At 38.8% G+C, this 17,394-nt stretch overlaps 1 protein-coding gene across 1 annotated transcript; it reads right to left on the reverse strand.

The window, feature by feature from the left end:
* Nucleotides 1–213: 213 nt before the first annotated feature.
* On the reverse strand, nucleotides 214–17,071 carry LOC147392497 (F-box protein SKIP19-like). The gene is made up of 2 exons (XM_086459601.1): nucleotides 16,406–17,071; nucleotides 214–1,180 (listed from the first exon to the last, which is right to left on the reverse strand). Exons 1-2 carry the CDS (start codon nucleotides 16,768–16,770, stop codon nucleotides 571–573), a joined length of 975 nt encoding a protein of 324 aa, XP_086315727.1. The 5' UTR covers nucleotides 16,771–17,071; the 3' UTR covers nucleotides 214–570.
* Nucleotides 17,072–17,394: the final 323 nt, after the last annotated feature.

Below are 17,394 nucleotides of genomic sequence, written 5' to 3' on the forward strand. Positions count from 1 at the left end.
AAAACTTCGTGAATTTTTCAAAAATTAAACGAAGAGATTGCTAACGAGGGTTTTGACCAACAGACCAAGTAACTGCATGAATATAATCCATTCCCTCTCTAGTCCTTCAAACCCTAACAGAATGGGCAATGGATACCTTTTCTTCTTTGTTTTGGCGAAAATGTGATCATTGAAGCAGAGGAGTGTAATTCCTAATTTCTGCATGTAAGGAGATGGACCAAGAAATTAGATTATTCTCCAAGAAGATACAAAAACCAGCGGCTATCAGGGCTACAAGCCGAGAAGAAGATGAAGTGTAGGAGACGGACGAATTGTGTACAGAACAAAGAAAGTCTAAATTTAAGAGAAATATCATACTTTAAACAAACCTCTTTATACAAACTCTTACAAGAGAAAACAGCCCCTTTTTAAGTAAGGAAAGACAGAAATGCCACACAAGTGTTTGACCAGCAATCATTTGAAGAGCATTCTTGTACTGCCAGAGTGACAATCTTGTCAATCAAGGTTTTCCTCTGATAAATATAAATGTAATTAATCCCAGCAGGAAAGAAAATTATCAAACCATCCCCTTCAGAAGCCAAAATCTTCATAATCAGACAAGTAGCTTCCTTCAGAGAATTCATAATATGCGTCATCAGAAAGAAAGTCAATCTCAGAAAATCCAGCTGGGTAATCTTCATCAAATGATCCAAAGTTTGATCCAAAGCCACCATTAATTCTAGCATCAAACTCATAGTCATGAGTGGAGTCATCTGGAAGCCTTAAGTTTCTGATCCTATCTGCACATCTCTTTTGCAGACCCCCTCCCAGGTTGACACAGAAGCACTGCCACAGATCAAGAGATTCAAGGTGGGGACAGCCGTCAAGAATGGCCTCCACACCATTATCTGTCAGCCTGTTTCCAAAGAGATGGAGATGGCGCAGTTCATGCATGTTCTCTGCTATAGTTATTGCCTCCTCATCACACACTAAACCAGGGCTCCTAATCCTCTGGTAGTTCAGTTGGAAGGATTTCAGCCCGGGACAAAAACGGCCAACAGCTTTTATCACTTCTATTGAGAATGAACAGTGGCACAATTGGAGCTCCTCCAAAAGGGGAACTTTTTTAATCGCATCAATCATTGGGTCATCATAAATTTGATCGCAAGAAACAAGTCGAAGACACCTCAGCATACTAGATCTGTAAAAAAAGGTCATGGAGTTATAATGATGTTGTAATCGACAAAGGCAGGGAATCCACAAATACAAGCACAAACATTTGGAAAGATATCATATAATTAAACATGGACACCCTACATGTGATGTAAATGAGAGCCACGTAGCAAACTAGGCAACATTCAGACCCTTGAACATTTATGCAAGCTTTCTTTTTCTTTTCTTTTTTCTGCTAAACCAACATGTAGGCCAGCTATAGGACATAAAATGGGTTGGCTCAGGTCATATGTAAGCATATCCATAGTCAGATCTGGATTAAAATATTCAAAACCGAACCTGACACACGAATTCAACTCAGATCATACTAACCAAGACCATATCCCAACCTGATTAAAAAAATTAGTGTCCCTTACCACACCCAAATAGCAACAGTGGTTGCATAAAGAAAGACAGGGAACAGGAAAAGACTTGAGCAAGGGAGCAAGGGAGCAAGGGAGCAAGGGAGAGACTATCACAAATAATTTTAATTGAATTATTTTGTAGACCAGGAGAAGAATGTAAGACTCTATAATTAAACATAGACACCCTACATGTGATGTAAATGAGAGCCATGTAGCAAACTAGGCAATATTCAGACCTGTGAACATGTATGCAAGAAGTCTTCTCCAACATGTAGCCCAGCTATAGGAAATAAAATGGGTCGGTTCAGGTCATCTATTGTTAAATAAACCTATAGGGTTATTTTAGTCTTTTCACTACTTAGTTATCTTATGTAATATTTACATAGCCCAATTAGGGCTAATTAATCTTAATTAAGTTTTTACTCTGTTTCAACTTGGTATCAGAGCTCCATCGACCTTCACCTTCTTCCTCTTCTACACCAAACTCAGTCGATCATCTCTACATAAAAACAGCACCTTAAAACCCTTGTCTTCTTTTTATATCACCCCTACGGGGGTTCTCTGCGGATACTTATGCGATAGGGATGATGCGATAAGGAGTTGAAACCCATTCAAAGCCTGCGATCAGGCTGTAGTTGTAGCAACGACGTTGTATTAGCATCGTTTGAACCTTACGATCAAAGCAGTGATACCTGTGATGACCTGCGACACTCCTATGATGACCTGCGACACTCATGTTGGCATCGTTTGAACATTACGACCCTCAAATCTGCTGTTTTAGGTATAGAGACACCCACAACAGCATCGTACAAGTCTTACGACGGTAGGAGGCTGCTGTGTGAGCTCTGCGATTACAGTAGGAGTATCGTTTGAGCAAACGACACCATCAGGTGGCTGATATGCCTTGTGCGACACAAGTGGGTGGCTGTTTGAGTTGTTCCTTATCACAACAACTGGTTTTCTGCCCTCTGCGATTGTAGTAGGTGGCTGTCTGTTCTTCGTATCACAGCAGCATGTCAATATTTGCTATATTTCAATCATCGTAAGGGCTATTTGGAATACCTACGTGAGGCTTGTGATTACAGCAAGGTGCTGTTTGGGACTGTTCTAACAACAATTTTATCTATTTTTGATCGTGTATTGTCACCTTTAGGGTGCTGCGGTCACTTTATCCTAGAGAGTCGTGCCCTTATCTTACTTGAATTATCTTTCAACTAAAGTACTCGGATTATTTGATGGCCTCTGAGACTTCTTCCTCCTCCATCACTGGTAATAGTAATGGATTGGGTGGTTCTTCTTCCCACTCAACTGACTTCCCCGGTATTCAAATTACTACAGTAAAATTAGATGGTCCTAATTATCTTCTTTGGGCACGATCAGTTGAAATGTTCATTGGAGGGAAAGGGAAGATCGGTTACCTCACAGGGGCAGACAAACAACCTGCACAGACAGACAGTTCTTACTCCCATTGGTTTGCTAATGATTCTATGGTCCGCTCTTGGCTGGTTACTTCTATGCAACCACACATTGCGGCTGGCTTTATGTTTTCTTCAACAGCAAAACAGATATGGGATTCTGCAAAGAGCATTTACTCACAACGTCAGAATTTTCAACTTGGAGCGTGAGATTTCTCGTCTTTCACAAGGAGACTCTTCAGTTACTACCTATATATCACAGCTACGTGCTCGGTGGGAAGAATTGACTTTTTATTCCTCGTCCTATGCCTGGAAGGACCCTCTTGATGAGACATTATATTCGTCGATTCTGGATAAGAATCGGGTTTTTCAGTTTCTAGCTGGTCTTCGGGATGAGTTTGAGTATGCGAGAGTTCATTTATTGGGTATGGATCCATTTCCGTCTCTCCAAACAGCGTATTCGTATGTTTTGGCTGATGAGAGTCGTCATGCGGCTGTCCTACCTCATTCTTCGGGAGATCACTCTGCTATGCTTACTCGTCTATCTTCTCCACAACCCCCCAGTGGATCTATGCCTACCCGTCAACGACATAAGTGTGATCATTGTGGAAAGTTAGGTCATGTGAAGGCTCGATGTTATGCACTTCATGGTCATCCTAATCAGCAACGTAAACAGTCTCAACGATCTTCAGCTCATATAGTTTCTCAGCCGACTACTGATTCAGCACCTCTTTCCGTTACTACATCAGACTCAATATCTCTATCCCAAGCAGAGCTTGACAAGTTCAGAAAATTCTTCAATCAAATAGAGACTTCATCTCAGCCAGTTTCTACCTTCGCTCACTCAGGTACCTTTGCATCTGCGAACAGTGTTTCCACCACTTCCTCACCATGGATCATTGATTCTGGTGCCTCAGATAACATGACCGGTATGTCATCTCTATTTCAAACCTATAGTGTTTGCTCTGGTCATCGCAAGGTTCGCCTAGCTGATGGTTCCTTGTCTTCCATAGCTGGTCAAGGTCTTTTACCTGTTACATCCTCTATATCTTTAACTAACACACTACATGTTCCTCAACTTACTACTAACCTGGTGTCTGTTAGTAATCTTACCAAAAACTTGAACTGCAGTGTAACCTTTTATTCCTCTCATTGTGTCTTTCAGGATCTGGAGTCGAAGAGGACGATTGGTACTGGACGTGAAGTGAATGGATTGTATCTCCTGGATGTTCCCGACTCCCCTAGCACCCATTCTGCTATTCAGCTTAGTAGTTTTAGTAGTCTATCTAATAAGGCTCTTGTAATGCGTTGGCATTTACGCTTAGGCCATATTTCATTTGGATATTTGAAACACATGTTCCCTAATTTATTTCATAATAACAATGTGCTTGATTTTTCTTGTGAAACTTGTCAATTAGCTAAACATGTGCGTTCTTCTTATCCTATTAGTATGAATCCTACTACACCTGCTATGTTTGAGTTAATTCATTCTGATGTGTGGGGTCCTTCCCCTGTTACATCCACTCTTGGTTTTCGCTATTTTGTCTTGTTCATTGATGATCACAGTCGTACCACTTGGGTTTATCTTATGAAACACAAGAGTGAGGTTTATGGGATTTTCAAGCAATTTCTTGCTATGGTTCACACCCAATTTGGTCGTACCATCAAGACCTTCCGTTCTGATCATGGTACTGAGTACACCTATAGTGAGGTCCTGAAGCTTTGCTTAGAATCTGGCATTAAGCATCAAATGTCCAATGTTAAGACCCCTCAGCAGAACGGCCGTTCAGAAAGAAAAAATCGTCATATTCTAGAGTTAGCCCGTGCCATTTCGATTGGCATGAACGTGCCCCAATCCTATTGGGCTGATGCAGTTCTTACTGCTGTTTACCTTATTAATCGGACCCCCTCCAGTGTTCTTCAGTTTGTCACACCCCTCTCTAAGCTCTCTCCAGATCGTCCCGTATTTCCACTTCCTCCACGTGTTTTTGGGTGTGTCTGTTTTGTTCAAATTCTTGATCAAAATCGTTCTAAACTTGACCCTAAGGCCGTCAAATGTATCTTTCTGGGTTATTCCTCTACCCAGAAAGGATACCGTTGTTACCATTCTCCTTCTCGACGACGTTTCATTTCTCGCGGTGTTTCTTTTTTTGAGCATACTCCTTATTATAATGGGTCCGTTGGTATTCAATCTGAGTGGTTTCCTCTAGATTCCCCTGATGATCATTTTCCTTCTTTATTTCCCCTTCCCTTGCCTGTTCCTCCTTCTCCACCCTCTGTCAGTTCATCCTCTCCTCCATTGCAGGTTTACTCTCGACGTTCACGTGATACTACCATAACTTCTATACTCCGTCTGTTCCCTGTGATGATCGTCCTATTGCCACTCGTAAGGGTAAGCGCACGTGTACTTATCCTATTTCCAATTATATATCTACCTCTGCACTTTCACCCTCCTATCAGAGTTTTCTTGCTTCTGTTTCGGCTGTTTCTCTTCCTACTACTGTTGCAGATGCTATTGCTCATCCTGAGTGGCGCGCAGCTATGCTTGAAGAGTTGACTGCTCTTGAAAAGACTCAAACTTGGGAAATTGTGCCTCTTCCGCCTGGACGGAAAGTTGTGGGTTGTCGCTGGGTTTTCACGCTTAAGCATAATCCGGATGGTTCAATTGCTCGTTATAAGGCCCGTCTGGTGGCCAAAGGTTATGCTCAGACTTATGGGATTGATTATCAGGAAACTTTTGCTCCAGTTGCCAAAATGACCACCATTCGCGTTCTCCTTTCAGTTGCTGCTATCCGCGGATGGCCTCTTTTTCAGTTAGATGTCAAGAAAGCTTTTCTCAATGGTGATCTTCAGGAAGAAGTCTATATGATCCAACCTCCTGGGTTTCTTCCTTCTGCTTCTCCTACACATGTTTGTCGTCTTCGCCGGTCTCTTTATGGTCTGAAGCAGTCTCCTCGTGCTTGGTCTGAGCGCTTCACTAAGGCCATGCATCAGTTTGGTTTCCATCAGAGCTCTGCTGATCACACTTTGTTCTTACGTCACTCCCACGGTAAAACTGTTGCTCTGATTGTGTATGTGGATGATATTGTTCTTACTGGTGATGATGCCGATGGCCTTACCGAGGTCAAAACTTACTTAGGCCGTCAATTTGAGATTAAAGACCTTGGACATCTTCGCTATTTTCTGAGTATTGAGGTTGCACGGTCCCAGTCTGGTATATTTATTTCTCAGCGTAAGTATGTTCTTGACTTACTTCGCGCCTCTGGTCAGCTTGGCTCTCGCCCAGCTGATACTCCTATTGAGCAAAATCACAGGTTGGCTGATTCTGAGGGGGAGTGTGTGTCAGATATTGGTCAATATCAGCGTCTTGTGGGAAAATTGATCTACTTGTCTATGACTCGCCCTGACATTGCCTATGTTGTTAGTGTTGTAAGTCAGTTTATGCACTCGCCTCGAACATCTCATCTTGCTGCTGTTTATCGTATTCTTAGATACCTTAAGGGATGTCCTGGTCGAGGTATTTTATTCAACAATCATGGTCATCTTCGCATTGAGGCATGGACAGATGCAGATTATGCTGGTTCAGTGACTGATAGGCGGTCTACTTCTGGGTATTGTACTAAAGTCGGTGGTAACTTGGTAACTTGGCGTAGTAAGAAGCAGGATGTGGTTTCTCGGTCGAGTGCTGAGTCAGAATACAGAGCCATGGCACTTGGAGTATGCGAGTTATTGTGGCTCAAAATCTTACTAGCTGATTTATGTCTTCCTGTGCCGGTCCCCTTCTTACTATATTGCGATAATAAATCAGCTATTAACATAGCTGCAAATCCGGTTCAGCATGACAGAACGAAGCACATAGAAGTTGATCGTCATTTCATTAGAGAACAGATAGTTTCTGGACAGATTTGTACTCCTTTTGTTCCTACCTCTCAACAACTTGCTGATGTTCTTACTAAAGGTGTTAGTAAAACCGCCTTTGAAGATGTCTTGTCCAAGTTGGGCATTGTTGATATCCACGCACCAACTTGAGGGGGAGTGTTAAATAAACCTATAGGGTTATTTTAGTCTTTTCACTACTTAGTTATCTTATGTAATATTTACATAGCCCAATTAGGGCTAATTAATCTTAATTAAGTTTTTACTCTGTTTCAACTTATATAATAATATCCATAATAAGATCTGGATTAAAAAATTCAGAACCTAACCTGGAACACAAATTCAACTCAGATCATACTAACCAAGACCATATCCGAACCTGATTAAAACTATCAGAGTGTCCCTTACTACGCTAATGACTTGCCTTCCAGGGAGAAACTCCCAACTCATAGCCAAATAGCAACAGTGAATCCATAAAGAAAGACTGGGATCAAGAAAGAGTTCCATCTAAATACAAAGTCATCAAAAGAAATCCCCACGAACTCTATGTTCTGCTTAGACCAAAGCTATAAATAGTCCAAGATCTCCAAGAAACTTGCATGAGAGTTTCTAATCTTACTATTGAACACCTGTTATTTCTCTCGTTCCAAATCCCCCAAACAATAGCCAAGGGTAGCATAATCCACAGGAACCGTTTTCTGGTGTGAAAAATATTACTGGTCCACTCTTCTAACAATGAGGAGAACTTATGAGGAAAGACCCAATTAATACGGAATAGACCAAGGAAAGTTGACCAAATGTTATAAAAAAAATGAGCAATGTATTAAAATATGATCAATAGATTCCCCTTCTCTCAAACAAAGAGGGCAACAATTGGGAGTGATCCAACCCCGAACAATCAAGTTATCCATCGTAAGAATCCTACCAAGGGAGGCCAACCAAACAAAAAAGGAGATTTTAGAGGGAACTGACTTGGACCAAATGATGGATTCCGAGATGGCTCGCTCAGCAGAAGGAGTGAGCCACTTAAGGAATGATTTGAACCAACATGCAGCCCAGCTATAGGAAATCAAATGGGTTGGTTCAGATCATATATAAGCATATCCATAATAAGATATGGATTAAAAAATTCAGAACCTAACCTGGAACACGAATTCAACTCGGATCATACTAACCAAGACCATATCTGAACCTGATTAAAACTATCAGAGTGTCCCTTACTACGCTAATGACTTGTCTTCCAGGGAGAAACTCCCAACTCATAGCCAAATAGCAACAGTGGTTGCATAATGAAAGACTGGGAGCAAGAGAAGACTTGACCAAGGGAGTAAGAATGAGACTATCGCAAATAACTTTAGTTGAATTATTTTGTAAAGTAGGAGAAGAATGTGAGACTCCATAGTTAAAAATAGACACCCTACATGTGATGTAAATGAGACCATGAAGTTAACTAGGCAACATTTAGACCCTTGAACATGTATGCCAGCTTCTTTTTCTTTTCTTTTTTCTGCTAAACCTATAGGGCATATAATGGATCTGTTCGGGTCATATCTAAGCATATCTATAGTCAGATCTGGATTAAAAAATTCAAAACCGAACCTGGAAAACGAATTCAACTCAGATCATACTAACCAAGACCATATCCGAGCCTGATTAAAACAATTAGAGTGTCCCTTACTATGCTAATGACTTGCCTTCCAGGGAGAAACTCCCAACTCATAGCCAAATAGCAACAGTGATTGCATAAAGAAAGACAGGGAGCAGGAGAAGACTTGACCAAGGGAGCAAGAAAGAGACTATGGCAAATAATTTTAATTGAATTATTTTGTAAAGTAGGAGAAGAATGTGAGACTCCATAATTAAAACTAGACACCCTACATGTGATGTAAATGAGACCATGTTGTTAGCTAGGCAACATTTAGACCTTGAACATATATGCCAGCTCCTTTTTCTTTACTTTTTTCTACTAAACCAACACTTAGGCCAGTTATAGGACATATAATGGATCCGTTCGGGTCATATCTAAGCATATCTATAGTCAGATCTGGATTAAAAAATTCAAAACCGAACTTGGAACATGAATTCAACTCAGATCATACTAACCAAGACCATATCCCAACCTGATTAAAAAAATCAGAGTGTCCCTTACTACACTCAAGACTTGCCTTCCATGGAGAAACTCCCAACTCATAGCCAAATAGCAAAAGTGGTTGCATAAAGAAAGACGGGGACCAGGAGAAGACTTCAGCAAGGGAGCAACAAAGAGACTATCGCAAATAATTTTAATTGAATTATTTTGTGAACTAGGAGAAGAATGTGAGACTCTATAATTAAACATAGACACCCTACATGTGGTGTAAAGGAGACCCATGTAGTTAACAAGGCAACATTCAGACCCTTGAACATTTATGCAGACTTTCTTTTTCTTTTCTTTTTTCTACTACACCCACATGTAGGCCAGCTATAGGACATAAAATGGGTTGGTTCGGGTCATATCTAAGCATATCCATATTTAGACCTGGATTAAAAAAATTCAGAAACCGAACCTGGAACACGAATTCAACCCAGATCATACTAACCAAGACCATAACCGAACCTGATTAAAAAAATCAGCGTCCCTTACTATGCTCAAGACTTGCCTTCCATGGAGAAACTCCCAACTCATTGCCAAATAGCAACAGTGGTTGCATAAACAAAGACTGGGAGCAGGAAAAGACTTGAGCAAGGGCGCAAGGAAGAGACTATCGCAAATAATTTTAATTGAATTATTTTGTAAAGCAGGAGAAGAATGTGAGACTCTAAAATTAAACATAGACACCCTAAATTTGATGTAAATGAGAGCCATGTAGCAAACTAGGCAACATTCAGACCCTTGAACATTTATGCAAGCTTTCTTTCTTTTTTCTTTTTTCCACTAAACCAACATGTAGGCCAGCTATAGGACATAAAATGGGTCGGCTTGGGTCATATCTAAGCATATCCATATTCAGATCTGGATTAAAAAATTCAGAACCGAACGTGGAACATGAATTCAACTCAGATCATACTAACCAAGACCATATCCCAACCTGATTAAAAAAATCAGAGGGTCCCTCACTACGCTCAAGACTTGCCTTCCAGGGAGAAACTCCCAACGCAGCCAAATAGCAACAGTGGTTGCATAAAAAAAGACTGGGAGCAGAAGAAGACTTGAGCAAGGGAGCAAGGAAGAGACTATCACAAATAATTTTAATTGAATTATTTTGTAAAGCAGGAGAAGAATGTGAGACTCTAGATGAGGAACTTGAGTAAGAATGGCACCTAAGTCACACAGATCATCTTGCTTCAGCAGAACACAAAGATTACAGGTCCAAAAGGCTGACTTATCTCCCAGAAAAGTTTACTTTGTTAGGCACTCTCTTGTTTGACTTCTACATAAGTGACACATGGATTGTTTGGAAGCATTCCCCCTTTCGACTATTAAAGCTAACCATGAAAAGAAAGAACCTACCATTCTTTTGCAATAATAGTACCCTCCTACCTAATACAAAAATTTCACGCAATCAAAATAGGTTGTCACTAAATGAAATGTTTGTAATTTCGATCCCAGTATATCTTATTGGTGGTGCCACACTCGCTCTAAAATCATGGATCTTGATTTGATCCTATTATGAATGTTGCCATTATGGATGCATTTTCACTTGTCTTCTCATTGGTAATTAAATATCAAAATATTTTTCTTAAGAATACCTACCGTTGCAGGGTTTGTTATAGGCTATGTAACGTCGTCATCGCCAACTATCACACAAAGAAGGGACAGAATTAGGAAAACAAAAGGAAATGTTGAAAAAAGAAAAGTGAAACCAAATTTCGCAAGCAAGTACGTAATGAACAAGAAGGTGACAATGGATTCCTTGTCAACCTTTCAAAGGGAACACAATTTTGTTGAAATGAAATCTTGAAGAATAACATCACCCATAGTGAGAATTTTATTCAAAGCAGCCACCCAAATGAAGAAAACAAACAATGTATGGACCCCAAATTGCTATAGAAATAAATAAAATTGGGTTTCATTTGATAAGAAATGATAAAAAGAACCTATGTAAGAGAACCCCATCCCACCTACAAGGCTGCAAAAATCTTTCTCGAGAAAATGCAATAGATCAACCTAGATATGGAACCGATCTCCTGGTCACTGATTGCTTCTTTTGAAACCAAAATTCCAGGTCATGTCTGATTTTGACCATGTAATGAATTCAGTAATCAATATACTTCTTTTTATCTAACACAACAAACATACTAAGAAGCAGCTCCATGAGAGACACCACATCACACTGACATTGTTTCTAGGGGAAATTATATATTAAAAAAAAACTAATAAGAAAAATATTTAACGAAAAAGTAACAACTTTTTGGAAATTACCAAATAGAACCTATTTCGACCCTTTAAGGGCCGAATTAAAAAAAAAAAATTAAAATATTAAAATTTTGGCCATTGAACAACCGATTTTTTTTTAATTAAAAAATTAAAGATTTTAGCCTAAAGGGCTGAATTTTTTTATTATTATAAAATTGAAATTTTCGGCTCTTTAAGGGCCGGATTTTTTATTTTATATATGAAAAAAGCAATAATTGCAGCCGCCACTTTTTTTTTTTTCTGGCATGTTTAGGAACGGTTTTAGGATGTTCTTAATGCTCCAGAAGATTTTCCCCTCTTCAGACCTTTCTTGAATCATTTATCCTCTCTCTCTCTCTCCTATCCAAGTCACGGTTTCCTCTAACCCCTTAACCTTGGTTTACAAAGACCCGGTCATCGACGTTTGCATGGTCAAAATTCGGTCACGCAATCTAATCCAACGGTCCATCTTTATTGAGACTCGTTCCGTATTTTGTAGTCGAGATCAACGGTTGAAATGTAAATTTTATCCCGCCATTTTGTTGTTTACATGTGGTTAAACAAAGGGGAAATTATAAAAAAAAAAAAACCTAATAAAAAAAATATTTTGCAAAAATAAAAATAATAATATTATGGAGCATTAGGAATAGCCGAAAACCGTTCCTAAAAGTGCCAGAAAAAAATAAAAATAAAAAAAGTGACGGTCGCAATTATTGACATTATTTTTTTTTATATATAAATTTTTTTTTCTGTTGCTCATGGTTGAAATTTTATTTTTTAAATTTAAAAAATTGTGGCCCTTAAATTGCCGAAATAAGTTCCTTTTGGTAATTTTAAAAAAGTTGTGACTTTTTTGCTAAATATTTTTTTTTGATAATTTCCCCTTGTTTCTAAAACGAATCATATTTACTCCCCCAACCAAGAAAACAACTTTCTTGTGGAAGGCATGGAGAGGACCTTAAGTATATCTCTCCAAACCCCACTATCGAAGAAAGTTCGCACAAACATGCTCCTCACTCAAAGTCCTTTCCAAACTTTTCTTTAATAACTCTCCTCCGCAAGTTGTTTTGATTAATCCAACATGTCACAACCATTTCCCCAACCTCCAAAAGCCAAACCCAAATTGTTTTTTTTTTTGATAAATATAAATTCTATTAATAGAGAAAAGAGAAGAGGAGGCTGAGATAGCCCCCACAAACAAAACAAAATAAACAAAAATAAAAGAAAAGACACTCCCAACAGGAAGAGAATTAACAACAAATTGCTTCCCACTTAAACACAAAATCTTGGAAGCGCAATCCCTCAAATTCCTACTCAGTTTTGACCAAAGGAAAAGAAGCCCCATAATCTCTAAAATCACTGTGTGAGTCGAGCTCTCCTTGTTATGAAATATCCTGTTATTGCGCTCTCTCCAGAGACCCCAAGCAATGGCGGCGGGAAGGATAGTCCAGATATGCCTCTTTCTAGAATAAAAGCTATTGAACCTCCACCCTTCTAAAAGGGCAAAAAAAAGAGAGGAAAAACCCAATACACTTGGAAACGAGATAAAAAGAACATCCAAATAGCCCGGGAGAAAGAACAATGAATAAGCATATGGTTGACAAACCCAAATTGTTTTTCAATAAACAATGTTCTTCCAGTTGACAAGGTAAAACTTTCTTTTACTATCTTCATCATGCCATAGAAAATCTTAAAACAATGTGTCAAGCTTAATCTCAACCATGTAGGCATATAGTGAACAGTGAAAGGAAGAATACCGAAATACTGGCAAAAGTGCTCATGATAAGTTTCATTTTGAATTCTTTGGAAAGATACTATAGTTTACATGATAGTACCTTCTGCCCACACTCTCCAAAATTGGATCTGAAATGAATTTACTACCATGTACTGCACTAAATGGAAACTCAACATAGGAGGACAAAAAATAAGCTACCAAACAAACTAGAAACCCAGCCAAAACATCAATACAAGGAATGTTTCCAAAGAAAAACACCTCACACTTCTGATAGTTGATTTCCAACCCAAATACCACTTCAAAAGAAGTAAGAAGATCCCTCAAAAATCTTAATTGGTTGCCCGAGGTATCGAGAAAAACCAAGGTGTCATCTAGGTGTTCCAGAAAAAAGATTGCTTGAGAAAGATTACACCATTTGCGATCCAATCATTAACATTTTGATACTACAACCATATGCTTTTGAAGCGAAAGCTATGGACGAAACCTTGCTACTCCTAATTTCCAACATAGACAATGATAGGATTGAGAACCATCGGCTGGGATATTACACAATGAAATATTCTTCCAAATCAAATGAAACTACAAAACTATCAAATCCATTGAGAATATGATTATCCTAGTTATTCAGCCAAGTGATAGCATTCTTATCATTAAAATGCCCACCAGAAAGTTTAGATCCATGGAATCAATGAAATGTCTTGGTGGGGATATTAATATTATTAGTTTCTTTAGGAAAATGTTAATAACATTGATCTCCTCACCAAGGCACCTCGGGGCTATCACAATACATACATCATCACTCTCTTCCCAAAATTGTTCAAGATCTCCATCTTAGATTGGCCAATAGATTGCTAAAAAGGTCCATAAGAAAGCCTCCCCAACTCACTCATAAAGAATAAACACTAGGAACACACAACGAGCTCCCCTTTGACAGCAATAAACTTCTTATTATATATTACAATGATAACATTGATTGAGCCAATGGAAGGCAAATGACACCACCCTTTGCTTGTATTACACCATAACATAGTGATAACATGATTGTCCACCTTTTTAAGGACTCCTAAACATTCACAATATGCATTTTTTTAGAAAGAATCATCAACTAGACCACCGCAAGCTTGTACTTACCATTAAAGCCAATAGCAGTCTAGGAGAAGATCCTAGTCAACATTATTAACCAATAAATTACACCTATTTAAAGTATCAAAAAAAAAATTACACCTATTCCTACTCACACCCGAAGATTTCTTAAGGAACTTGGCCAAAAGGTGAAAAAGCCGCCCAGCCCAACTACAAAGCACAAAGTGAATCCCACTTGAACACAAGATCCTCAAAAGATACACCCTCAAAATCTTTGCTCAAATTTGCACCAATGATAAAGAAGCCCCAAGATCTCCAAAATCACGTCTTGAGTGGAATTTTCTTTTCCCTCGAAAACCCTTTTATTCCTCTCTTTCCAAAGCCCCCAACAAACGGCGAGCAGGAAAATGGCCCATAAATAATTCTTAGTCCACCCCAAGGAAGAGAGGAAAGAGAAGGGACAATGAATTAACAAATGATCCACCAACTCACCACCTTCTTTACAGAAATGCAAAAAATTGGAACAAATCATACTATGCTTGATTAGATTGTCCAATGTTAGTATCCTCCTGAGAGAAGCTAGCCAAAGAAATTAAAGGAGACCAAATGGCGGACTTTGGAAAATTCAACTCAAAAGTAGGTAACAAGACCTTGTAAAAGGAGCGAACATAAAATCTTTTTTCCTTACGCTCCAATCTCTTTTGTCCTCATCATTCTCCACCAAATGCTAGGAATTGAGAAGCTTAATGAGAGATGTCACCTCTATTATTTCCTAATCATTAAAATTTTCCCAAAAGCCCAAATCCCAAGAATAGATGCTCCCATTGCGAATCAGACAATCTTGCATAGAAAAGTTCTTTTTCAAAGAAACTGCATAGAGAAATGGGAATTGAGCTGATAAAGCAGAATTGCCACACCAACGAGCCTCCCAAAACCTCACCTTGTCCCCTCTCCCTACCTTGAACTCAACCCCGTTATTAAAATCCTGAGCTACCTTAATCACACCCTTCCACAAACTACACCCATAAGAACCTCTCGCCTCTCCACTTTGCCAACCAAATTTTTTCTCCACATATTTTTCCTAAATAACCCTTCTCCAAATACTCCCTCTTTCTTCCCCAAAATCTCACTTCACCAAATGGATCTTACCTTTACCATTTATGTCATTCCAAAGAAAATCCCTGATTAGTTTCTCTATCACCAACTCCATGGTTTTTGGCATGGAAAACAAAGACAGGTAATAAATTAGGATGCTGGACAAAGTAATCTTGATTAGTGTTACCTCCCCACCTTCAGAAAAGTATTTTCCTTTCCACAAACCAATTAGCTTTATTAACTGCTCTATCTTTGAGTCCCAGATTGCCTTGTTTCTATAACCTACTACTAGTGGGAGACCTAGATAGGAAGAGGGAAAAAAGCTTACCTGCAACCAAGCGAAGCTGCAAGAAGGGGAAGATTTGCCACTGGGCCCACCCTGAAGATTCTGCTCTTAGCTAAATTGATCACTAAATCAAGATTGCTTTGAAGCATATTAACACCCCTCTAAGAAACCTGACTTGCTTCACAAAGTCCTCCAAAAGATGACCATGTCATTCACAAATTGTAAGTGGGAAGAGTCAATCTCCTTAAATTTAAAGTCAGAAAATTTTCCAATCTGGGTGGTCCTTTTCAACATATGGATTAAAGTTTCCACCACCATAAGAAAAAGGAAGGACAATAACAGATCTCCTTGCCTCAGATCTCTTGAACTCTTAACGTAGCCTGCAAGACTCACATTCACCAAAATTGAGAAGGATGTAGGAAATCCTAACCGATTGGATAATCACAATTGTATCTATTCCTTATCTCTAAGGATTTCATCTATTCTTCAAAATAAGATTTGGTGCATCACAATACATACTATTATAATGCGTCCAATTATATTATAATACCCACCTGTAATCACGTCTTTCTTGGAATAAGAAAGTGCGAATGTTTACATTTAAAAACAACCAATTATTTTATAATTGGATGGGTTCAAGTTGCCACTATTGATGATCACGACCTGTTTATGAAGTCCATCAATATCACATCCTGCTAATCTGGAAGTCTGTCAGAGTCATCAGTGGTTCACTAGATTAAGTCCGTCATGAATTCTTCAAAAAGCTTTTAATTGGATTGTGTGGCTTGATTATCTGTCAATTGTATCTTAATCTTTATTTGTAAGGATTAGACCTAATTCACAAAATAAGATTTGATGCATCAAAACAGAGTTTAAAAACCAAGTCATTCAGGAAGCGACAAAAGAAGAATAACAATAAACCTAAATAACGAAATAAAGGGCTCAGAAAAATTAATGAGAGAGTGTCTTAGTTTAGTTAATTACTTATCGGCAATGTATTGTAAAAGATCATCGGTGCCAAAATGTTCCATGGAGAACTCGACCAATTGACCGGAGCTCCTTTCAACTGCTTCCTTGGCGATCTTAACCATGTCATACTCACCATCAAATAAATCCCACCGATCTCTCATATCTATAGAGCGATAGATCTGAGGCTCTTTCGACAGCTTTCTCCACGTACAACACACCGATTGAGCACTCATGAGGACATCAATGGCGCCCAGCTTTATAAATATCAGAGACATCACATCTCGCGGCAACTCAACCCAATTCCTCACTTCTTCTTCTTCTCGTAAATCTGCACTCACACTCATATCTAGCCCAGATGTAGGGTTAGGTTTCATCATCATGACGATTTTGTTGCCATAGTTCACAGTTGGCAGTTAGTGGTGGATTTTGGAGATAGATTTCAATGGTTACGAAAAGCTATCTGGAATAGATTCCCTGTTTGAGAAAGAGAAGAAAGCCAACCAATACCAGCATACATAGGAGACGAGGAGAGGAGACACGGTCCTCCCAAGTTTATTTTAGGGTTTGTACTTCATCGAATCGAAGATGTCGTGATGATGCGAATTTCATGTACAAGTGGCGAACATGTACTAGAAATGCTGTAAATATGATCCAATGTATTTTTCTAGCACGACTTTGATATTGCATATGTTAGCATCCAACACGTGTGTCCAACCCTACCGTATCAATGCAAGTTAACATACTGTATTGTTGCTTATCATATTGGGTCACACAGAAATTACTGTATTATACATTTTTTGTGTCCTTTTATACTTTCAAATTGATTGATGACATGTCGTTCCACTTTTCTCGTTTTTTAATTTGTGAGATTCCTTCATCTTTTTCAAAAGGTTGAAGTGCCCTGTACTATTAAAAATGATTTTTAATTATATTAAATTTAAATGTAAAAATGAGTGGCATTGGTGGGATAAAATTTTTGGTGTCCAACCCCTTTTTCTTCGCCT

This window comes from Akebia trifoliata, chromosome 11, assembly GCF_017979445.1.
Source record: "Akebia trifoliata isolate Shusen 1 chromosome 11, ASM1797944v1, whole genome shotgun sequence".
Classification (NCBI taxonomy): domain Eukaryota; kingdom Viridiplantae; phylum Streptophyta; class Magnoliopsida; order Ranunculales; family Lardizabalaceae; genus Akebia; species Akebia trifoliata.